This window comes from Aquarana catesbeiana, linkage group LG02 (assembly GCF_042186555.1).
Source record: "Aquarana catesbeiana isolate 2022-GZ linkage group LG02, ASM4218655v1, whole genome shotgun sequence".
Taxonomy (NCBI): Eukaryota; Metazoa; Chordata; class Amphibia; order Anura; family Ranidae; genus Aquarana; species Aquarana catesbeiana.
This window is the reverse complement of record NC_133325.1, coordinates 798741921-798766954: the sequence shown is the minus strand read 5'-3', so window position 1 is coordinate 798766954 and position 25034 is coordinate 798741921. Positions and strand designations below refer to the sequence as shown.

The 25034-nt window shown below is 45.6% G+C and overlaps 1 protein-coding gene across 1 annotated transcript; it reads left to right on the top strand.

Annotated features, from left to right (window-relative positions):
* Positions 1 to 1119: 1119 nt before the first annotated feature.
* On the top strand, positions 1120 to 20835 carry HSD3B1 (hydroxy-delta-5-steroid dehydrogenase, 3 beta- and steroid delta-isomerase 1). The gene is made up of 3 exons (XM_073617519.1): positions 1120 to 1390; positions 9006 to 9170; positions 19551 to 20835. Exons 1-3 carry the CDS (start codon positions 1228 to 1230, stop codon positions 20360 to 20362), a joined length of 1140 nt encoding a protein of 379 aa, XP_073473620.1. The 5' UTR covers positions 1120 to 1227; the 3' UTR covers positions 20363 to 20835.
* The last annotated feature ends 4199 nt before the right edge of the window (positions 20836 to 25034 follow it).

Below are 25034 nucleotides of genomic sequence, written 5' to 3'. Positions count from 1 at the left end.
TACTGTCATGAGAGGGATAACCCGTTGGTGGCCCTATCGGTCTCTTGGATCGCAGTACCAGTGTCCACCAGCGGGTGTCTTCCAACACCTAGGACCTGTAGTAAGAGGACTCTCCTGCTGGTGGCACTGTTGCATCCTTGGGCCATAGTACCGGGGTCCACCAGCGGGTGCACTCCGGCAGTGTGAAGCAAACAGCACCCTCTGCGCTCAGCTGTAACATGAGGCCAATTACTACAGCCTTATAAATACCTGGCAAGCCCTCACAGGCTTGCCTTGGTATCTTTCTTCCTTGCGCCCTGACCTGTATCTGTGTACCTGAACCTGAGCCTGCTCCTGAGCCTGTATCCGATCCCATCCTGATCCTGTCCCTCCTGTGTTCCTATTCCCTTGTATCCATATCCCATCCATTATCTCCCTCCCTCTCCTATCCTGCCCTTGTTCAGTTGCTGATCCCCCTGTGTAGGACCCTGGCCTGGCTTACGTGTTTGATTTTGGTACTTCCCTTTGGCTGTATATATTATCTGTTGTCTGTGGGTTTCTGTTGGTTGATTGAGCACTATTTGTATGTGGGGTGTTTGTTTATTTATATCACTTATCTTAAATAAACATTATTCTTATTTCACTTTACATGCATTTTGGTTTCCTCTTTGCAGTCCACACAATCTGTTCACACCTGTTCATGATAACTGGGATGTTATCAAAGGTCATGTGCGTGTAAAGGCGGGCGTCCCAATACTTCTGGCAATATAGTGGATATATCCCACCTATTCTCTCAGCAATTAATATATGACACAGTCTAACCTCTTGATACCCAATCTACAGCCTGAGGGCCAAATAGGGTTCTTTAATACTTACCATATGGCCCTCGGGTCCCCAGCAACCAGTAGTGGGAGTGGAACCATTGATATGTAATGTACAAATTGTTAGCACTATACAAATAATGTATATGAATAATAATAATGCATTTCCTTGGGATTAATAAATTATTCTGGCACGGAGGATCCTGCATGCTAGGGGAACGTTGTCGTTCAGGGACACAAGGCTGGGGAATGTGATGAGTGGGTGGAGGATGGGAGATTAAAAAAAAGTTACACTTGGGGGCAGTGACACCATGGGTTATATGAGCTCTGAGCTCTTCAGGAGACACTCATTGCTCCAACCTCCACTGAGTCCTCATCCAGGAGATCCTCATCCAACCCCAGCAACCCTTGGGATCCACCTGCCACCATGACTGCCTGCTCGCTCTCGGGGGTCTCCTGCCTGGTGACGGGGGCCAGCGGCTTCGTCGGGCACAGGATTGTCCAGATGTTGCTGGAGGAAGAGCCGAAACTGGAGGAACTCCGGGTCATGGACAAGAACTTGAGTGAGGACCTCCTGAAGACCTGCCAGAGTGAGTGAGCTTCCTGGACATGCTGGGGGGGGTGTCCTGGGGGGTAGGGAGGTCTCTCTAGGGGCATTCACTCTCTCATTTTGTCCTGGTGACCACCAACACTAACAAAAAAAACCCTGAAAATTCAACACTTTGAGTTGTCACCAGAACAGGAGTAGAGAGGAAACCTTCTAAAGGGGACACATTGTTTTTGGTGACACCTGTATGAAGGGATTTCCCAACTCAACTGTATCTACGGGACAAGAAGAGGATGTAGGTTTCCACAATAAAACGCAGACAGCAATGCAAAAAAAAATAATAATGGGGGTTTTAACTCCTCAATACTCCATCCAAAACTGCAAAAAATTACTTTAGAGTTACTTTACGTGCAAGTTCTTCAATTAGGCTTCAATTTAGCAATATTATCCTACAATTCTTATTTTTTATATGTGGAATCTAAACCAAAATCTATAACAAAAAAAATATTTTTTTTTTCTTCAGTTTTTACCACATATTTACAGTAGTTTTACAGTTTTTATAAATTTTTTTTTACGTTTTTATCTTTTTTTTTTTTCTATAATTTGTCTAATTTAAAATGAAACTAAAATGTTTTTGGTACGAAGCATGGTAACGTTTTTTGCAAATAAAAAAATACATTTTTTCTTTCCATTTTGCAAATGTTTATGCTATGCAACAGTGAAAGAAATATGAGAATGTAAGAAAATGTAAAATATATATATATATATATATATATATATATATATATATATATATATATTTATGATTAATAATATTATTTATTTAATAATAATATTATTTTGACCATAATTTTTTTTTTTTACAGTAGTTTTACAGTTTTTATAAATATCAATTTTTTTTACATTTTTATCTTTTTTTTTCTATAATTTGTCTCATTTAAAATGAAACTAAAATGTTTTTGGTACGAAGCATGGCAACATTATTTGCAAATAAAAAAAAACATTTTTTCTTTCCATTTTGCAAATGTTTTTGCTATGCAACAGTGAAAGAAATATGAGAATGTAAGAAAATGTAAAAAATTATAAAAATAAAAAAAATCGATGCTTAATAATATTATTTAATTAATAATAATAATATTTTGACCATAATTTTTTTTTACAGTAATTTTTCAGTTTTTGTAAATATTATTTTTTTATTTTTACTTTTTTATCTTTTTTTTTTTCTATAATTTGTCTCATTTAAAATGAAACTAAAATGTTTTTGCTGCAAAGCGTTATTTGCAAATAAAAAAAAAATACATTTTTCTTTCCATTTTGCAAATGTTTTTGCTATGCAACAGTGAAAGAAATAGGAGAATGTAAGAAAATGTAAAAAAAATAAATAAAAAAATTAATGATTAATAATATTATTTAATTAATAATAATAATATTATTTTGACCATACTTTTTTTTTACAGTAGTTTTACAGTTTTTAAAATTATACATTTTTTAAAATTTTTATAAAAAAAAAATTCATAATTTGTCTCATTTAAAATAAAACGAATATGTTTCTGGTACAACGCATGGCAAAGTTATTTGCAAATAAAAAGGGGCATTTTCTTTACATTTCTTGTTATGCAACAGTGTAGAAATAACAGAATGAATGAAAATGTAAAACAAAAAAAAACCAAAAAATGTATGTAGTCCATCAGCTGCAGAGTCACACCTTCGTCCCTGAGGAAGATCTGCACTACATAGTGCAATTGAAACGCGTTGGACACACATTTGCGAAGCTCCCTCCTTCTTCCTTTTTTTAAGCTGGTTCCCCCTTATATATATTTTTATCATCAGCAGCAATATGCATGACATGTTATATTATTAACTGATTGATTGTTTGTTGAATAAAATGTGTATATTTTTTTTACTACCACTGCCTTGCGTCCATTTAAAGTCTTTGAGGAATCTTGTTCTTTAATATATACCGGGATGGGGCGCATAGGCCAGCACAGTTGGTTAGAGGAGGCAAAGCTTTACTATTACTTTCCTATGGGGAGGTTCACCCTCTTACTGTCCTGGTGACTACTCACAGGAAATCTATACTTGTACAGTCAACAGAACAGGAACTGAGGGAAATCTTTCAATGGGGACACCTCTACCGGTGACAACTAAGAGGGAATTCCCCCCCCCCTAATTTTAAGAAGATTTTCTCTACTGCTGTGTCTCCCAGACAGGAAGTAAGAGAAAATTTCCCAAAGATACAGAATGCAAATAATAACAATAATAATGAGATTGAACAACTTTCCATCAAAAAAGCAAGCTTGGCTTTTGATAAAGTTTCAGTAAGGGCTCATTTAGATTTGCCACTGGGGGGGGGTACAAATGTGCAGTTGTCCTGCATTCTTAGTGCCCCCCCAACCAACCTCTCCTGCTTAAGCGTCGTTACAAGGGGTGGGCAGGAGGGGCAGCTGCCCAGGGCGCAGATGAGCAGGGGGGGAGAATAGACGCAGAGTGATACATCCATTCTAAGGCATGTACTATCATTAGGGGGGGGGTTACAATTCTGAATCCTTGCCCTGGGTGCTGGAGGACCCGGTCCCGGTACTGGATGGGGGGTGTTCACACGCCTGGGGTTACTGTGCACCTGTTGCGTTCAGCGGGCAATAAGCCCCCCCCCCCGAATGCATTTCAATCAATGCGCGTTTGGGTTGCGATTATGCGGTTAAAACTGGCGGTCAAACGGCTCTGAAAGGCGATCTGAATATGGATACATTTTCACCTCATATTCCCAGTCTTAGAAACGATTGCATCAGGACTGATATAATGCTGGTATGTGAGAGATAACATCAGTGACAGGAGATAGAGAGATACAAAGTAACATTGTTTATAAACATTGATCAGATGGGAGATAGAGAGATACAAAGTAACATTGTTTATAAACATTGATCAGATGGGAGATAGAGAGATACAAAGTAACATTGTTTATAAACATTGATCAGACAGGAGATAGAGAGATACAAAGTAACATTGTTTATAAACATTGATCAGATGGGAGATAGAGAGATACAAAGTAACATTGTTTATAAACATTGATCAGACGGGAGATAGAGAGATACAAAGTAACATTGTTTATAAACGTTGATCAGACAGGAGATAGAGAGATACAAAGTAACATTGTTTATAAACATTGATCAAATGGGAGATAGAGAAATACAAAGTAACATTGTTTATAAACATTGAGCTGAATTCTTAAGAGAGAACAAAGAAGCAGCTTTTATCCACCTGAGCTGCCCAGATACCAAAATGTGGCAACAAGGGGACACCTGAGGTGGCCCCCTATAGTGAGTGATAGCATGAAAACCTGAAACCTTCATGATGTGTCACCTTTACTTTCTAATCATGAAGAGAGGAGAGTAATACTTAGAATACCCCTTTATTAGCAGGTTTCTGTGGCCGGGATGTGTCTCTGATGACATTCGATCGCGTTGCTTCTCACACTCGGTGAATCGAGGAACATCTGCACACCGGTATTTACACAAACTCCCTCTGTATACAGATCCCGCGCCAGGCCAGCAGTCCCCCTCCTCCCCCGCTGCCAGCAAGCGATGAGCAATACGATCATCTGGAAGCCTCTAGCTACAAATACTTCAAACTCTTCCCAAAATAGATTAAAAAAATTCTACAGGCGTCTATTTACAAAAAAAAATAAAAAAATTGCTGTGTGAATGCCCTAACCTTCCCGAATAATCACCATATTGTGTCCAATATATTTTCTGGCTCCATCTAGTGGCCATAATGTGGTAGTTTCCTGAAATATTTCAATCTGCAATATTAAATTATAGCCACTAGATGGCGATCATAGGATTGCTAACCTATTATACACCATAGAGGATTGAGAGACAAAGACAGAGTGTTGTCACCCTGTAACAGGAAGTGTCTGAACAGGGACCTCCATGGCAGGATTATCGGGGGGGGGGGGGGTGAACACACATCTACAAACTATCCCATAGTTTGTAGATGCAATAACTTTTGCGCAAACCAATCGATATACATTTTTAATCAAAAATACGTAGCAGAATACATATTGGCCTAAATTGATGAAGAAAATTGTTTTTTTGTTTTTTTGTTTTTTTTACATTTTTTTTTAATTAGATATCTATTATAGCAAAAAGTTAAAAATATATATATATTTTTTAAATTGTTGCTCTTTTTTTGTTTATAGCGCTAAAAAAAACCCCAAAAAAAACATTTGTGCAAACCAATCAATATACGCTTATTGCGATTTTTTTTACCAAAAAATATGTAGAAGAATACATATTGACCTAAACTGATGAAGAAATTCAGTTTTTTTTATTTTTGGGGGGGTATTTATTATAGCAAAAAGTAAAAAATATTGATTTTTTTTTTTTCAAAATTGTTGCTGTTTTTTTGTTTATAGCACAAAAAATAAAATCCACAGAGGTTAAAAAAAAATTGTGCAAACCAATCAATATATGCATATTACGATTTTTTTTTCTTTTTTACCCAAAAATATGTAGAAGAATACATATTGGCCTAAACTGATGAAGAATTTATTTTTTTTTTTTTGGGGGGGGGGGGGGGGTATTTATTATAGCAAAAAGTAAAAAATATTGTTTTTTTTTTTTCAAAATTGTTGCTCTTTTTTTGTTTATAGCGCAAAAAATAAAATCCGCAGAAATAAAAATAAAAATTTGTGCAAACCAATGTGTATATGCATATTGCATTTTTTTTTCTTTTTTGCCAAAAAATATGTAGAAGAATACACATTGGCCTAAACTGATGAATAAATTAATTAATTTGTATTTTTTTTGGGGGGGGGGGGTATTTATTATAGCAAAAAGCAAAAAATATTGTTTTTTTTTTCAAAATTGTTGCTCTTTTTTTGTTTATAGTGCAAAAAATAAAATCCACAAAAATAAAAATAAAAATTTGTGCAAACCAATCAGTATACGTATATTACAAATTTTTTTTTTGCCAAAAAATATGTAGAAGAATACATATTGGCCTAAACTGATGAAGAAATTTTTTTTTTTTATTTTTTTTTTTTTTTTGGAGGGGGGGGGTATAATTATTATAGCAAGTAAAAAAGTATAAAAAGTAAAAAATATTGTTTTTTTTTTTTTCAAAATTGTTGCTCTTTTTTTGTTTATAGCGCAAAAAATAAAATCCACAGAGGTTAAAAAAAAAAATGTGCAAACCAATCAATATACACTTATTGCGATTTTTTTTTTAATCAAAAAATATGTAGAAGAATACATATTGGCCTAAACTGATGAAGATTTTTTTTTGTTTGGGGGGGGGGGGGATATTTATTATAGCAAAAAAATTAAAAATTTTGTTTTTTTTTACAAAAATGTTGCTCTTTTTTTGTTTATAGCGCAAAAAATAAAATCCGCAGAGGTGATCAAATACCACCAAAAGAAAGCTCTACTTGTAGGAAAAAAAGGATGAAAATTTTATTTGGATACAATGTCGCACGACCGCGCAGTTGTCAGTTAAAGTAACTTAGTGCCTTATCTCAAAAAATGGCCTGGTCAGAAAGGGGGTGGGGGGGTGAAGCGGTTAAAAGATGTTATTGGAGAAAGGATGACCCCCACTTGGTTCCCGGGCTTTCCTGTTCCTCCAGGGAGCTCCAAAACTACAGTAAAATGGCCAGACAGTGGGAGAATGAGGAGGAGATGTTTGTTCCTCGATCTCCTCTATTAGTGAACCCGGAAGTGAGGAGGATTTAATCACTTCCAGGTCCAGAGACGTCATTCCCTGACGGAGGAAGCAGCTCATCTTGGCTTGATTGGCTGCAGTAGAGGGGAGGGAGGGCATTGGGGGTAATATACCCCCTGATATCTCCATGTAGAGGACCTGTGACCTGCGCTTACTATCACATAGAGAGCTTTTTAGCCTCCTTGTAATAGCAATAAAGTTAACCACTTGCTGACCGCAATACATACATATACAGTATCTCACAAAAGTAAGTACACCCCTCACATTTGTGTAAATATTTTCTTCTATCTTTTCATGTGACAACACTGAAGAAATGACACTTTGCTACAATGTAGAGTAGTGAGTGTACAGCTTGTATAACAGTGTAAATTTGATGTCCCCTCAAAATAACTCTTGGGGGACCAAAGTGTCAATATTTTGTGTGGCCACCATTATTTTCCAGCACTGCCTTAACCCTCTTGGGCATGGAGGTCACCAGAGCTTCACAGGTTGTCACTGGAGTCCTCTTCTCCTCCTCCATGACGACATCACGGAGCTGGTGGAATGTTAGAGACCTTGCGCTCCTCCACCTTCCGTTTTGAGGATGCCCCACAGATGCTCAATAGGGTTTAGGTCTGGAGACATGCTTGGCCAGTCCATCACCTTTTACCCTCAGCTTCTTTAGCAAGGCAGTTGTCGTCTTGGAGGTGTGTTTGGGGTGGTTATCATGTTGGAATACTGCCCTGCGGTCCAGTCTCTGAAGGGAGGGGATCATGCTCTGCTCTAGTAAGTCACAGTACATGTTGGCATTCATGGTCCCCTCAATGATCTGTAGCTCCCCAGTGCCGGCAGCACTCATGCAGCCCCAGACCATGACACTCCCACCACCATGCTTCACTGTAGGCAAGACACACTTGTCTCTGTACTCCTCACCTGGTTGCCCCCACACACGCTTGTCACCATCTGAACCAAATAAGTTTATCTTGGTCTCATCAGACCACAAGACATGGTTCCAGTAATCCATGTCCTTAGTCTGCTTGTCTTCAGCAAACTGTTTGCGGTCTTTCTTGTGCATCATCTTTAGAAGAGGCTTCCTTCTGGGACGACAGCCATGCAGACCAATTTGATGCAGTGTGCAGCGTATGGTCTGAGCACTGACAGGCTGACCCCCCACCCCTACAACCTCTGCAGCAATGCTGGCAGCACTCATACGTCTATTTCCTAAAGACAACCTCTGGATATGACGCTGATCATGTGACCTCAACTTCTTTGGTCCACCATGACGAGGCCTGTTCTGAGTGGAACCTGTCCTGTTATACCACTGTATGGTCTTGGCCACCGTGCTGCAGCTCAGTTTCAGGGTCTTGGCAATCTTCTTATAGCCTAGGCCATCTTTATGTAGAGCAACAATTCTTTTCTTCAGATCCTCAGAGAGTTCTTTGCCATGAGGTGCCATGTTGAACTTCCAGTGACCAGTATGAGAGAGTGAGAGCGATAACACCAAATTTAACACACCTGCTCCCTATTCACACCTGAGACCTTGTAACACTAACGAGTCACATGACACCGGGGAGGGAAAATGGCTAACTGGGCCCAATTTGGACATTTTCACTTAGGGGTGTACTCACTTTTGTTGCCAGCGGTTTAGACATTAATGGCTGTGTTGAGTTATTTTGAGGGGACAGCAAATTTACACTGTTATACAAGCTGTACACTCACTACTTTACATTGTAGACAAGTGTCATTTCTTCAGTGTTGTCACATGAAAAGATAGAAGAATATTTACAGAAATGTGAGGGGTGTACTCACTTTTGTGAGATACTGTATATATATATATATATATATGTTGCAGTTTGCAACACCCACCATTTCATTCTCTAGGGCCTCTGCTTATATTTATACAGCAATGATTCGGCATTTAAAGACACTTGAACTGAGTTCCCTTTGTGATTCCTCCGCAGGGTTCCGGGATAGGACGTTGGTGAAGACGTTGCAAGGTGACATCCGAGACACCGACTTCCTGCACGGATCCTGCCGGGGGGTCAATCTGGTCTTTCACACGGCGGCCATTATCGACACGGTGGGCAAAGTGAGCAAAGACGTCGTCATGTCCATCAATGTGACCGGTGAGATTAGAAACCGCAGACAACATGATGTGAATAGTAAAAGGGAACTCTGACCAAAAAAAAAAAAAAGAAAGGCTCCTCCCACCATGACGAGCGCCTGCCTGTGAAATATTTTTGTATTCTGGTTGCTCTTTTTTCCCTCCAGCATGGACACGACTCCTCTACAGCGCCACCATCTGGAATCGTTTTCAGGTGAAGGCGCAGACATGCGCCGCAGGGATCTTTGCCCGGTGTAGGGGACCTGGAAGATCCTACACTGTGTTTACGCATGTGCCCGATGTACCCCTTGTGCATGCGCAGCCACACCACGAACCCCGACCGGCAGACATCCCACTCTGTTTCTGCGCATGCGCAAGATCCCGCAATCTGCCTCCTGAGAGGAGTGACATACAAGTCCCAGGAGGCAGCAAGGCCGCACACGTGCACAGAAGTGCAGCAATGGATCCCAGAGTCAGCTGTGGCATTCCTGCGCATGCGTGGGGTCCAGGTACCTCATCCTCACCTAGGTGAGACCGAGGAACCTCACCTTAAGGGGAAAAAAATATTTACTTAAAAACATTTTTTTTTTTTTTTTGCAATTATGTTATAGGGAGGGGGGAGAGCAACTTTAACCACTTGACCACTGGGCACTTAAACCCCCTTAATAACCAGACCAATTTTCAGCTTTTGGTGCTCTCACATTTTGAATGACAATTACTCAGTCATGCAACACTGTACCCATATGAAATTTTTGTCCTTTTTTTTCACACAGAGCTTTCTTTTGGTGGTATTTAATCACTGCTGGGTTCTTTATTTTTTGCGCTATAAAAGAAAAAAGACAGAAAATTCGGTAAAAAAATGCATTTTTCTTCGTTTCTGTTATAAAATTTTGCAAATTAGTAATTTTTTCTTGATATATTTTGGCCAAAATTTATACCGCTACATATCTTTGGTAAAAATAACCCAAATCGGTGTATATTATTTGGTCTTTGTGAAAGTTATAGAGTCCACAAGCTATGGTGCCAATCTCTGAAAATTGATCGCACCTGAAGTACTGACGGCCTATCTCATTTCTTGAGACCCTAACATGCCAGAAAAGTACAAATACCCCCCAAATGACCCCTTTTTGGAAAGAAGACATTCAAAGGTATTTAGAAAGATGCATGATGAGTTTTTTGAAGTTGTCATTTTTTCCCACAATTCTTTGCAAAATCAAGATTTTTTTTTCTTTTTTTTTTTCCACAAAATTGTCATATTAGCAGGTTATTTCTCACACACAGCATATGTATACCACAAATTACACCCCAAATCACATTCTGCTATTAATCCCGAGTATGGCGATACCACATGTGTGAGACTTTTACACAGTGTGGCCACATACAGAGGCCCAACATGCAGGGAGCACCTTCAGGCGTTCTGGAGCTCCCAGGCCAATTCTGACATTTCTCTCCTACATGTAAAAATCATAATTTATTTGCTAGAAAATTACATAGAACCCCAAAACATTATATATATTTTTTTAGCAAAGACCCTAGAGAATACAATGGCGGTCGTTGAAACTTTTTATCTCGTACGGTATTTGCGCAGCAATTTTTCAAACGCGTTTAAAAAAAAAAAAAAAACAGTTTTGTGCTTTAAAAAAAAAACAAAACAGTAAAGTTAGCCCAATGTTTTTGCATAACGTGAAAGATGAAGTTATGCCGAGTAAATAGATACCTAACATGTCACCCTTCAAAATTGCACACGCTCGTGGAATGGCGCCAAACTTCGCTACTTAAAAATCCTCATAGGAGACACTTTAACATTTTTTACTGGTTACATGTTGTGAGTTACAGAGGAGGTCTAGGGCCAAAATTATTGCTCTCGCTCTACCGATCGCAGCGATACCTCACATGTGTGGTTTGAACACCGTTTTCATATGTGGGCAGGACTGCATGCGAGCACACGGGGACAAAAAATATATATATTTTTTTTTATTGTTCATTTTACTTTATTTATTTTAGTTTGACGCTTTTTTCCAAAAAATACATTTTTTGATCACTTTTATTCCTATTACAAGGAATGTAAACATCCCCTGTAATAGGAATACGGCATGACAGGTCCTCTTTACAGTGAGATATGGGGTCAATAAAACCCCACATCTCACCTCTAGGCTGGGAAGCCTGGAATAAAAAAAAAGACCCTGGCTTCATACGTAGCGGTGAGTCGGTAGAAGCACCTGAGGGCGGCAGGAGGGGGGGGACGTCCCCTCTCGCCTCCCGTAAGAACGATCAAGCAGTGGAACAGCTGCTATGATCATTCTCATGGTGTAGGGAATCACCGGCTGAAAAAGTTGATATCTGATTGATGCCTGTAGCTGCACCCATCATTCAGATATCCCCGCTCAAATTCAAGGACGTCGTATGACAACCGGCGGGCAGGAAGTGGTTAAAACACATTTTTTTTTAACACAAAGTTGTCCATTTATACAATTTTTCTAACACATAGCATGTGTGTACCAAAAATGACACCCCAAAATAGATTCTCCTACTCCTCCTGAGTATGGCGATACCACATGTGTGAGACTTCCAAAGCCTGGCCACATACAGAGGCCGAGTACAGCCAAGTATGGCAGAGTATAGCCGAGTATGGCTGGGTATGGTTGAGCATGGCAAAGTATGGCTGGGTATCACCGAGTATTGCAGAGTATGGCTGGGTATGGCGGGGTATTGCGGGGTATTGCAGAGTATTGCGGGGTATTGCTGGGTATTGTGGGGTATTGCAGGGTATTGCAGGGCATTGCAGAGTATTGCGGGATATTGCAGAGTATTGCGGGGCATTGCAGAGTATTGCGGGGCATTGCAGAGTATTGCAGACTATTGCGGAGCATTGCAGAGTATTGCAGGGCATTGCAGAGTATTACGGGGTATTGCAGAGTATTGCGGGGCATTGCAGAGTATTGCGGGGCATTGCAGAGTATTTCAGACTATTGCGGAGCATTGCAGAGTATTGCAGAGTATTGCGGGGTATTGCAGAGTATTGCGGGGCATTGCAGAGTATTGTGGGGCATTGCAGAGTATTGTGGGGCATTGCAGAGTATTGCGGGGCATTGCAGAGTATTGCGGGGCATTGCAGAGTATTGCAGACTGTTGCGGAGCATTGCAGAGTATTGCAGGGCATTGCAGAGTATTGCGGGGCATTGCAGAGTATTGCAGACTATTGCGGAGCATTGCAGAGTATTGCGGGGCATTGCAGAGTATTGCAGACTATTGCGGAGCATTGCAGAGTATTGCGGGGCATTGCAGAGTATTGCAGGGCATTGCAGAGTATTGCGGGGTATTGCAGAGTATTGCGGGGCATTGCAGAGTATTGCGGGGTATTGCAGAGTATTGTGGGGCATTGCAGAGTATTGCGGGGTATTGCAGGGCATTGCAGAGTATTGCGGGGTATTGCAGAGTATTGCGGGGCATTGCAGAGTATTGCGGGGTATTGCAGGGCATTGCAGAGTATTGCGGGATATTGCAGAGTATTGCGGGGCATTGCAGAGTATTGCAGACTATTGCGGAGCATTGCAGAGTATTGCAAGGCATTGCAGAGTATTACGGGGTATTGCAGAGTATTGCGGGGCATTGCAGAGTATTGCGGGGCATTGCAGAGTATTTCAGACTATTGCGGAGCATTGCAGAGTATTGCAGAGTATTGCGGGGCATTGCAGAGTATTGTGGGGCATTTCAGAGTATTGCAGACTATTGCGGAGCATTGCAGAGTATTGTAGGGCATTGCAGAGTATTGCGGGGCATTGCAGAGTATTGCAGACTATTGCGGAGCATTGCAGAGTATTGCAGGGCATTGCAGAGTATTGCGGGGCATTGCAGAGTATTGCGGGGTATTGCAGAGTATTGCGGGGCATTGCAGAGTATTGCGGGGTATTGCAGAGTATTGCGGGGCATTGCAGAGTATTGCGGGGTATTGCGGGGCATTGCAGAGTATTGCACACGGTATTGCAGAGTATTGCACTGGGAATTGCAGAGTATTGCGGAGCATTGCAGAGTATTGCACAGGGTATTGCATAGTATTGCACAGGTTATTGCAGAGTAGTGCTGGGTATTGCTGAGCATGGGGGGGATGGCTGAGCATGGAGGGATGGATGGATGTGACTGCACATGTCACTGAGCAGCGCTGTGGGCACTACACATCCAGCCCACAGTGCGGCTCCCATCCGATCCCTCCCCCTCTGTACTGATCGGTACACAGAGGGGACGGAGGAACCAGCGTCATGACATGACGCTGGTTTGTTTACATGTGATCGCTCCGTCATTTGACAGAGCGATCGCATGGTAAACGGCCGCAATTAGCATGGTACTGGTAAACGGCCGCGGTCACGGATGTTCCCTTGTGCGCGCCCCAGGGGGCGCGTGGGAGCAGTTTTCTGGAATCACGTCATATGACGTGATCCCAGAGTTATCCAACTGCCCTGCAGCCGTCATTTGGCTATGGGCCGGTTGGCAACTGGTTAAGAAAGGGTGTAAAATTATTCATTTAGCTTTTACATTTTAGAAGGTTATGCCTCGGGATTTCAAACAATTTTAAAGAATGCCTTGACTGAAAAAAAAGGTTGAGAAACACTGTTATAAACTTTGTATTTCTCTATCTCCCATCTGATCAATGTTTATAAACAATGTTACTTTGTATCTCTCTATCTCCCGTCTGATCAATGTTTATAAACAATGTTACGTTGTATCTCTCTATCTCCCGTCTGATCAATGTTTATAAACAATGTTACTTTGTATCTCTCTATCTCCTGTCTGATCAATGTTTATAAACAATGTTACTTTGTATCTCTCTATCTCCCGTCTGATCAATGTTTATAAACAATGTTACGTTGTATCTCTCTATCTCCCGTCTGATCAATGTTTATAAACAATGTTACTTTGTATCTCTCTATCTCCTGCCTGATCAATGTTTATAAATAATGTTTCTTTGTATCTCTCTATCTCCTGCCTGATCAATGTTTAAAGTAATTTTCTAGCAAAAAAAAGCACAGATTTTTACATATATGAGAGAAGTCTCCGAATTTGTCTGGTAAGCAATAGGCAGCTGCAATGGCTTGAGGAATCGGACCCACCCACCTCACATGAAAGTAGCTCTGCAGAATTTAGCTGCAGCATTGAAAAAAAGAGTGGAGTTGGAGAGGAGTTTCTTGAAGGGAACATGTCTGGATAAAAACATTCCACCGATGTTCACTTGTATCCAGGCCTCTATAACTACTCGGTACCACACTGACCCTGAGAAAGCATGCATGGAAGATTCGGGACCGCAAATACTGAATTGTGTCAGTGACTGACCAAATAGATGATGGAAGCCGGGCCGTCTTTAACGCAGGGCAAATGGGGCATCTGCCCGGGGCCCATTCATAGTTGGAGGGCCCCAAACACTGTTAAGTCAAGTGCATTTGTTTTCTCCTTTCTATCCAGGTCGGCACGGGTTGCTGGGTGTTGTAGTGCAGAGCAGTGATTGACAGCTGTGGGCTCAACAATAACCCCCTCCCCCTTCTCCACCCTCAGCAATAACCCCCTCCCCCTTCTCCACCCTCAGCAATAACCCCCTCCCTGCTTCTCCACCCTCAGCAATAACCCCCTCCCTGCTTCTCCACCCTCAGCAATAACCCCCTCCCTGCTTCTCCACCCTCAACAATAACCCCCTCCTCACTTCTCCACCCTCAACAATAACCCCCTCCCCGCTTCTTCACCCTCAGCAAGAACCCCCCCTCCACTTCTCCACCCTCAACAATAACCCCCTCCCCGCTTCTCCACCCTCAGCAAGAACCCACCTCCCCCTTCTCCACCCTCAACATTAACCCCCTCCCCGCTTCTCCACCCTCAGCAAGAACCCCCCCCTCCGCTTCTCCACCCTCAGCAAGAACCCCCCTTTCCGCTTCTCCACCCTCAACAATAACCCCCTCCCCGCTTCTCCACCCTCAGCAAGAACCCACCTCCCTGCTTCTCCACCCTCAGCAAGAACCCCCCTCCCCACTTCTCCACCCTCAGCAAGAACCCCCCCTCCGCTTCTCCACCCTCAACATTAACCCCCTCCCCGCTTCTCCACCCTCAGCAAGAACCCCCCTCCTCGCTTCTCCACCCTCAACATTAACTCCCTCCCCCCTTCTCCACCCTCAACAATAACCCCTCCCCACTTCTCCACCCTCAGCAATAACCCCCTCCCCGCTTCTCCACCCTCAACAATAACCCCCTCTCCGCTTCTCCACCCTCAACAATAACCCCCTCTCCGCTTCTCCACCCTCAACAATAACCCCCTCCCCGATTCTCCACCCTCAACAATAACCCCCTCTCCGCTTCTCCACCCTCAACAATAACCCACCTCCCCCTTCTCCACCCTCAACAATAACCCCTCCCCGCTTCTCCACCCTCAACAATAACCCCCTTCCCGATTCTCCACCCTCAACAATAACCCCCTCCCCGCTTCTCCACTCTCAACAATAACCCCTCCCCGCTTCTCCACCCTCAACAATAACCGGCTCCCCGCTTCTCCACCCTCAACAATAACCTCCTCCCCGCTTCTCCACCCTCAGCAATAACCCCTCCCCACTTCTCCACCCTCAACAATAACCCCCTCCCCGCTTCTCCACCCTCAGCAATAACCCACCTCCCCCTTCTCCACCATCAACAAAAACCCCCTCCCCGCTTCTCCACCCTCAACAATAACCCCCTCCCCGCTTCTCCACTCTCAACAATAACCCCCTCCCCGCTTCTCCACCCTCAACAATAACCCCCTCCCTGCTTCTCCACCCTCAACAATAACCCCCTCCCCGCTTCTCCACCCTCAACAATAACCCCTCCCCACTTCTCCACCCTCAACAATAACCCCCTCCCCGCTTCTCCACCCTCAGCAATAACCCACCCCCCCCCTTCTCCACCATCAACAATAACCCCCTCCCCGCTTCTCCACCCTCAACAATAACCCCCTCCCCGCTTCTCCACCCTCAACAATAACCGGCTCCCCGCTTCTCCACCCTCAACAATAACCCCCTCCCCGCTTCTCCACCCTCAGCAATAACCCACCTCCCCGCTTCTCCACCCTCAGCAATAACTGGCTTCCCGCTTCTCCACTCTCAACAATAACACCCTCCCCGCTTCTCCACCCTCAACAATGACCCCCTCCCCGCTTCTCCACCCACAGCAATAACCCCCCCGCTTCTCCACCCTAAACAACAACCTCCCTCTCCGCTTCTCCACCCTCAACAATAACCCCCTCCCCGCTTCTCCACTCTCAACAATAACCCCCTCCCTCTTCTCCACCCTCAACAATAACCCCCTCCCCGCTTCTCCACCCTCAACAATAACCCCCTCCCCGCTTCTCCACCCTCAGCAATAACCCCCTCCCCGCTTCTCCACCCTCAGCAATAACACACCTCCCCGCTTCTCCACCCTCAGCAATAACCCCCTCCCCGTTTCTCCACCCTAAACAACAATCTCCCTCTCTGCTTCTCCACCCTAAACAATAATCCCCCTCTCCTCTTCTCTACCCTCAGCAATAAACCCACCTCCCCAGTTCTACACCCTCAACAATAACCCCCTCCCCGCTTCTCCACCCTCAGTAAGAACCCCCCCGCTTCTCCACCCTCAGCAATAACCCCCTCCCCGCTTCTCCACCCTAAACAATAACCCCCCTCTCCACTTCTCCACCCTAAACAATAACCCCCTCTCCGCTTCTCCACCTTAAACAATAACCCAACTCCCCACATCTCCACCCTCAGCAATAACCTCTCCCCGCTTCTTCACCCTAAATAATAACCCCCTCACCGCTTCTCCACCCTCAACAATAACCCCCTCCCCGCTTCTCCACCTTAAACAATAACCCCCCTCTCCACTTCTCCACCCTAAACAATAACCCCCTCTCCGCTTCTCCACCTTACACAATAACCCAACTCCCCACATCTCCACCCTCAGCAATAACCTCTCCCCGCTTCTTCACCCTAAATAATAACCCCCTCACCGCTTCTCCACCCTCAGCAATAACCCCCCTCCCCGCTTCTCCACCCTAAATAATAACCCCCCTCTCCGCTTCTCCACCCTAAACAATAACCCCCCTCCCCGCTTCTCCAACCTAAACAATAACCCCCTCCCTGCTTCCCCACCCTCAGCAATAACCCCCCTCTCCGCTTCTCCACCCTTAACAATAACCCCCCTCTCCACTTCTCCACCCTCAGCAATAACTCCCCTTCCCCTTCTCCACCCTCAACAATAACTCCTCCCACTTCTTCACCCTCAACAATAACCCCCCTCCCCACTTCCCCACCCTCAATAATAACCCCCCTCCCACTTCTCCACCCTCAACAATAACCCCCCTCCCTGCTTCTCCACCCTCAATAATAACCCCCCTCCCCGCTTCTCTACCCTCAGCAATAACCCCCCTCCCTGCTTCTCCACTCTCAGCAATAACCCCCCTCCCCGCTTCTCCACCCTCAATAATAACCCCCCTCCCACTTCTCCACCCTCAACAATAACCCCCCTCCCTGCTTCTCCACCCTCAATAATAACCCCCCTCCCCGCTTCTCTACCCTCAGCAATAACCCCCTCCCCGCTTCTCCACCCTCAGCAATAACCCCCCTCCCCGCTTCTCCACCCTCAACAATAACCTCCCTCTCCGCTTCTCCACCCTCAGCAAAAACCCCTCCCCACTTCTCCACCCTCAACAATAACCCCCCTCCCTGCTTCTCCACCCTCAATAATAACCCCCCTCCCCGCTTCTCTACCCTCAGCAATAACCCCCTCCCCGCTTCTCCACCCTCAGCAATAACCCCCCTCCCCGCTTCTCCACCCTCAACAATAACCTCCCTCTCCGCTTCTCCACCCTCAGCAAAAACCCCCTCCCTCTTCTCCACCCTCAACAATAACCCACCTCCCTGCTTCTCCACCCTCAACAATAAACCCAATCCCTTCCTCTCCACCACCAACAATAGCCCCTCCCCCTGCCTCCCCACCCTCAGCAATACCCCTTCTTTCTGGAGAAACAGCAGCACGCTGATGGTTAATGAGTGGCAATGTAGTATGCTACTGTGTAATGATGGAGGTATTATGGGGGAGGGATCCGGTGACAGACTCACCCGGGACAGAGTCTTTTGGAGGGGACTGAATGCCAGCCTCTTGCCTACCGATTATGGGCCCTGGCATTTGGGGGAACAGTGCGCTTTGTGAGCTGCATGCCTGGGGACCCTTGAGGTGGTGTTACTTTGGATTCGGGTCCATGTCCCCCAGGACACACAGACTCTGGGAACCCTGTGTATGCCATATGGGAAATGGTGACTGGGAGGGTATAGCTTGGATTGCTTAAAATGGGACAATAATATGGGACAGTAATATTTATCCACAATATCTCCCAGGATATATGTAAAGACTATTCTTGGTTTGTTTGATTCTGAACTCCACATGTTAGTTGAGAGAGCTGATCACATTGGCCTCTAGAACTGGGTAGGAGCTAGACAGTCTACTCCTACTATAGTTTGTTGCCTACTAGGCTGAGGAGGGGGGGGGGGGGAGATCACGGTTTGTATTGTTAATTGTAATTAGCTCCTGCTATTGTGTTTATACTACTGTGTGAAGCTCAGTGACCACAAGTCTGCCCCAAAGGTCATGTCTCTGAGTCACCTAGTCTGGGTAAATGATTTAGTAAACTAGCTCATGTTAATTAGGTTAATTAGGTTACAGTTGTATTGTTAGAGTAATATGAACAGGAGGGGGGAACCTCCTCTTTAACGGTATATAAAGACTTGTAATTTTGGTTTCTAATAAATGAGTCCATGTTAGCAGCTAAGCAAGTCTCATCTTGTTTTGTGCTTGTGAGCGGTTGGAATATCTGATATCTGTATTCAGACTGGGAGGAAGTGGTATATGATGAAAGCATTTAAGAGGAGTGTGGGATAGGATCCGTTACAGATCCTGTGTAATAATGGGGGGGTAGTATGGGGGAGGGGGCCTGTGTAGTGATGGGCGTAGTATGGGGAGGGGGTCCTGTGTAATAATGTGGGAGGAGGGTCCTGTAAGGCTGTAATTATGGGGGTAGTATAAGGAATGATGATCCTATGTAGTGATTTGGTTAGTATGGGGGAGGGAGTCCTGTGTAAAGATGGGGGGGGGGCAAAATTGCATGGGGGGGCCCCAAGAAAATGTTTTTCCAGGGTCCAATCAATATTAAAGACGGCCCTGGATGGAAGGCCATGGACGACAGTCCTGGAGCCCAAAAACAAGTCAGCACTGGCAGCTCCCGTGATCCTTTAACATGGCTGCAGGATTTCAGTTCCCCTTAACATGACTATAGGATTTCATGCATAGCATTTGCCATTCGCTTGTTGGTTTCCCTTTTTATCTGGAATTGGCCTTTAATGCTTTGTGCTTGGTTTTGCAGGGACAGAGCAGCTGTTGGCGGCGTGCCTACAGAACAATGTGCAGTACTTCATCTACACCAGCAGTATAGAGGTGTATGGACCAAACGCCCAAGGGGACCCTATTATTAATGGCACAGAGGAAACGGTGTACGACAAAAAGTCGGCCTTCTGCTATGGAGAGAGCAAGAGCTTGGCGGAAAAAAAGGTCTTGAGGGCTAACGGTCAGGAGCTCCAGAATGGAGGAACTCTAATCACCTGTTCGCTCCGTCCTGCATACATCTTCGGTGAAGGGTCTCAGTTCCTCCAAATTCATTTAGACCAAGCTCTACTGAACGGTGATGTCTTTCATAGGCTCTCCAGGAAAGAGGCCTTGGTCAACCCAGTGTATGTCGGTAACGTTGCCTGGGCCCATCTATTGGCGGCTCGGGCCATAAGGGACCCAGAAGGAACCAAGAAGATAGCCGGGAACTTTTACTTCATTACCGATGACACCCCCCACATGAGCTACTCAGACATGAACCATGCTCTGGGAAAGGAGCTGGGCCTAAAGGTGGAGAGCAAGTTGGCCATGCCTCTCCCCATCCTCTATATCGTGGCTTCCTTAATGGAGATGGTCAGCTTTGTTCTTCGGCCGTTTGTAAGGTTTGTGCCGCCCTTTACCAGGCACCTGCTGACTATCCTGAACACCCCCTTCACCTTCACTTACAGGAAGCTGCAGAGCGACACGGGGTACAAGCCGCGATACAGCTGGGAGGAGGCCAGGCAGATGACAAGTGATTGGATGGTGTCGGTGATACCCCAACGTAGGGAGCACCTCAGAAAGAACAAATAAGAATTTAGGGTCAACTCCAACCAAAACATTGTGCCTCATTTTTGATATAGTGGAAGGGTTATAGCGCTGGTGGTCACCTAAACCACATCAAGACTGCAATACGTATATATACGTTGTGGCTTTGACGTGGTTTACCGGGGTTATTGCTTAAGCTATCAGCCATGACCCCGCTATCATTTTTATTTCAGCCGGGGGTTGGCTTTTTCATGAAAGCCTTCTGAGCGGCTCATGAGCCGCTGGAACGCCTTCAGAAGCAGAGGGAGGGGACGTTTCCCCACCCACCCGCCGCTCGCCGGTATTCCTCGGGCTGGCCGTTTTTTTACCGACGTGCCAGGCAAAAGATCCGAAGGTGTGGCCGGCTGGTCCCAGAAGCGATTGAAGACTAGATCATCTTTAAACGCCTCTATGGCCTTGGAGGACCAACTCCAGGGTGGAAGGTTGGAAGGTCCAGGGTGGAAGGTTGGAAGGTCCAGGGAGGAAGGTTGGAAGGTCCAGGGTGGAAGTAAACTTTTTTTTCTTTTTTTTTTTTTAAAGCAAAAGATAATTATTTTTACTTTTTATTTATTTATTTATTTTTTTGATCTTTTGCTTTTAAAGGTAAAGGAGAGATTTTGGGTCCTTTTGACCCCAGATCTCTCCATAAAGAGGACCTGTCATCCTTATTTCTATTACAAGGGATGTTTACATCCTTTGTAATAGGAATAAAAGTGATAAAAAAAATAGATTAAAAAGGGACAGTGTAAAAATAAATAAATAAATAAATAGGAAAAATGTTTTTTTAAAGTGCCCCCATCCCCCCATGTTCACGCCCAGGAGCGTACGTATACGTAAGTCCCACCCACATATGTAAACGGTGGTCGCACCACACATGTGAGGTATCGCCACGAACGTTAGAGCGAGAGCAATAATTCTAGCGCTAGACCTCTTCTGTAACTCTCTAATGATAACCTGTAGAAAATGTTAAAGCGTCGCCTGTGGAGATTTTTAAGTATTGTAGTTTGTTGCCATTCCACGAGTGTGTGCAATTTTAAAGTGTGGCATGTTAGGTATCTATTTACTCGGCGTAACATCGTCTTTCACATTGGCATTTCCTCAGTCTTCCCTCCCTCAGTGATCACACTGCAAGATGGTAAACCTTGGTGAGAGGCTGCAGCAGGGGCTGATCTGTGTCAGTCATTTGTGAGCACAGCCAAGAACTGCACAGAAGTCAGGATTTACAATGTATCACTGTGTCATCTCAGCATCTCGCTGCAGAAAGTAGATGGTGACCCTGGTTAATGCCTAAACAAAGATGGTGCTGTACTTCTGGAGAAAAAAAAAAGTGGATGAAGGCATTATCAGTACTTTGGTCTCCGTGAGAGTAAATAAATGCCTGGAAGTGTTATTTGGAATGCTGCGCTTAATATGAAAATAATTCTGATGAGAGGTCCACTCTAATTATATATTGTTACATTAAAAATCTTTTGTCAGTAGATAATAAAAGGAATAAAACAAAGAGTCAGCTTTGGATTTCAGTGTGTAGATAACATTGTATGTCACCAAGAGGAACAAGAAAATAAAACACCCAATTATATCCAATCCCATATTTATATATTATATATGTTCTATTTCACTTTGTCACTTTAAACCACAGCCCTGTCCTCCAGTACATACTCCGCCCATCCTACCTCCAACACATACCCCACCCATCCTACCTCCGACACATACCCCGCCCATCCTACCTCCGAAACATACTCCGCCCATCCTACCTCCGAAACATACTCCGCCCATCCTACCTCCGGCACATACCCCACCCATCCTACCTCCAGCACATACTCCGCCCATCCTGCACATTCCTTGTCCATCCTACCTCTGACACATACTCCGCCCATCCTACCTCCCACACATACTCCTCCCATCCTACCTCCAACACATACTGCGCCCATCCTACCTCCAGTACATACTCCGCCCATCCTGCACATTCCTTGCCCATCCTACCTCTGGCACATACTCTGGCCATCTCAACTCCGGCACATACTCCGCCCATCCTACCTCCAGCACATACTCCGCCCATCCTACCTCCAGCACATACTCCGCCCATCCTACCTCTGACACATACTCCGCCCATCCTACCTCCGGAACATACTCCGCCCATCCTACCTCCGGAACATACCCCGCCCATCCTACCTCCAGCACATATCCCGACCATCCTACCTCTGGAACATACTCCGCCCATCCTACCTCCAGAACATTCCCCGCCCATCCTACCTCCGGAACATACTCTGTCCATCCTACCTCCAGAACATACTCCGCCCATCCTGTCTCCAGGAAATACCCCGCCCATCCTACCTCCAGCACATACCCCGCCCATCCTGCACATTCCTTGCCCATCCTACCTCCGACACATACCCCGCCCATCCTGCACATTCCTTGCCCATCCTACCTCCGGCACATACTCTGGCCATCTCAACACTGGCACATACTCCGCCCATCCTACCTCCGGCACATACTCCGCCCATCCTACCTCCAGCACATATCCCGCCCATCCTACCTCTGGAACATACTCCGCCCATCCTACCTCCAGAACATACTCTGCCCATCCTACCTCCAGCACATTCCCCGCCCATCCTACCTCCGGAACATACCCCGCCCATCCTACCTCCAGCACATATCCCACCCATCCTACCTCTGGAACATACTCCGCCCATCCTACCTCCAGAACATTCCCCGCCCATCCTACCTCCGGAACATACTCTGTCCATCCTACCTCCAGAACATACTCCGCCCATCCTGTCTCCAGGAAATACCCCGCCCATCCTACCTCCAGCACATACCCCGCCCATCCTGCACATTCCTTGCCCATCCTACCTCCGACACATACCCCGCCCATCCTGCACATTCCTTGCCCATCCTACCTCCGGCACATACTCTGGCCATCTCAACTCTGGCACATACTCCGCCCATCCTACCTCCGGCACATACTCCGCCCATCCTACCTCCAGCACATATCCCGCCCATCCTACCTCTGGAACATACTCCGCCCATCCTACCTCCAGAACATACTCTGCCCATCCTACCTCCAGCACATTCCCCGCCCATCCTACCTCCGGAACATACTCTGCCCATCCTGTCTCCAGGAAATACCCCACCCATCCTACCTCCAGCACATACCCCGCCCATCCTACTCCTGACACATACTCCGCCCATCATACCCCGCCCGTCCTACCTCCAGCACATACATCCTACCTCTGGAACATATTCTGCCCATCCTACCTACGGAACATACTCCGCCCATCCTACCCCTGACACATACCCTGCCCATCCTACCTCCAGCACATACTCCGCCCATCCTGCACATTCCTTGCCCATCCTACCTCCGGCACATACTCTGGCCATCTCAACTCCGGTACATACTCCGCCCATCCTACCTCCGGTACATACTCCGCCCATCCTACCTCCGGCACATACTCCGCCCATCCTACCTCCGACACATACTCCGCCCATCCTACCTCCGGCACATACTCCGCCCATCTTACCTCCATCACATACGCCGCCCATCCTACCTCCAGAACATACTCCGCCCATCCTACCTCCAGCACATACTCTGCCCATCCTACCTCCAGAACATACTCCGCCCATCCTACCTCCAGCACATTCTCCGCCCATCCTACCTCCGGAACATACTCTGTCCATCCTACCTCCAGAACATACTCTGCCCATCCTGTCTCCAGGAAATACCCCACCCATCCTACCTCCAGCACATACCCCGCCCATCCTACTCCTGACACATACTCCGCCCATCATACCCCGCCCGTCCTACCTCCAGCACATACATCCTACCTCTGGAACATATTCTGCCCATCCTACCTACGGAACATACTCCGCCCATCCTACCCCTGACACATACCCTGCCCATCCTACCTCCAGCACATACTCCGCCCATCCTGCACATTCCTTGCCCATCCTACCTCCGGCACATACTCTGGCCATCTCAACTCCGGTACATACTCCGCCCATCCTACCTCCGGTACATACTCCGCCCATCCTACCTCCGGCACATACTCCGCCCATCCTACCTCCGACACATACTCCGCCCATCCTACCTCCGGCACATACTCCGCCCATCTTACCTCCATCACTTACGCCGCCCATCCTACCTCCAGAACATACTCCGCCCATCCTACCTCCAGCACATACTCTGCCCATCCTACCTCCAGAACATACTCCGCCCATCCTACCTCCAGCACATTTTCCGCCCATCCTACCTCCGGCACATACTCTGCCCATCCTACCTCCAGCACATAATCCGCCCATCCTACCTCCGGCACATTCTCCGCCCATCCTACCTCCGGCACATTCTCCGCCCATCCAGGGCAAGTGTAACTCATCATCCTGATTTCTGCCCCACTCCTGCTGACCTTGGACTTGCTGCCAATTCTCAAATGTAAAGATTACAGCCTGGAGTCTCCATGTAAATATACAGTATATCTGTAGCAGCTGCTGCTGTCAAAAATGAACCATTTGATACAGTGTTTATAAATGTTTAGACTGCGGGGCAGATACTAAAGTCACATTATTTATAAGCATCGATCAGACGGGAGATAGAGCAATATAAAGTAACAATGTTTATAAACATTGATCAGACAGGAGATATAGAGATACAAAGTAGCATTGTTTATAAACATTGATCAGA

Excerpts from the sequence above, each read along its gene's own strand:
- HSD3B1 (XM_073617519.1), top strand. The coding sequence starts at position 1,228 with ATGACTGCCTGCTCGCTCTCGGGGGTCTCCTGCCTGGTGACGGGGGCC. Across the intron at positions 1,391-9,005 it reads CCTCCTGAAGACCTGCCAGA|GGTTCCGGGATAGGACGTTG; the intron begins GTGAGTGAGCTT and ends ATTCCTCCGCAG. Across the intron at positions 9,171-19,550 it reads CATGTCCATCAATGTGACCG|GGACAGAGCAGCTGTTGGCG; the intron begins GTGAGATTAGAA and ends TTGGTTTTGCAG.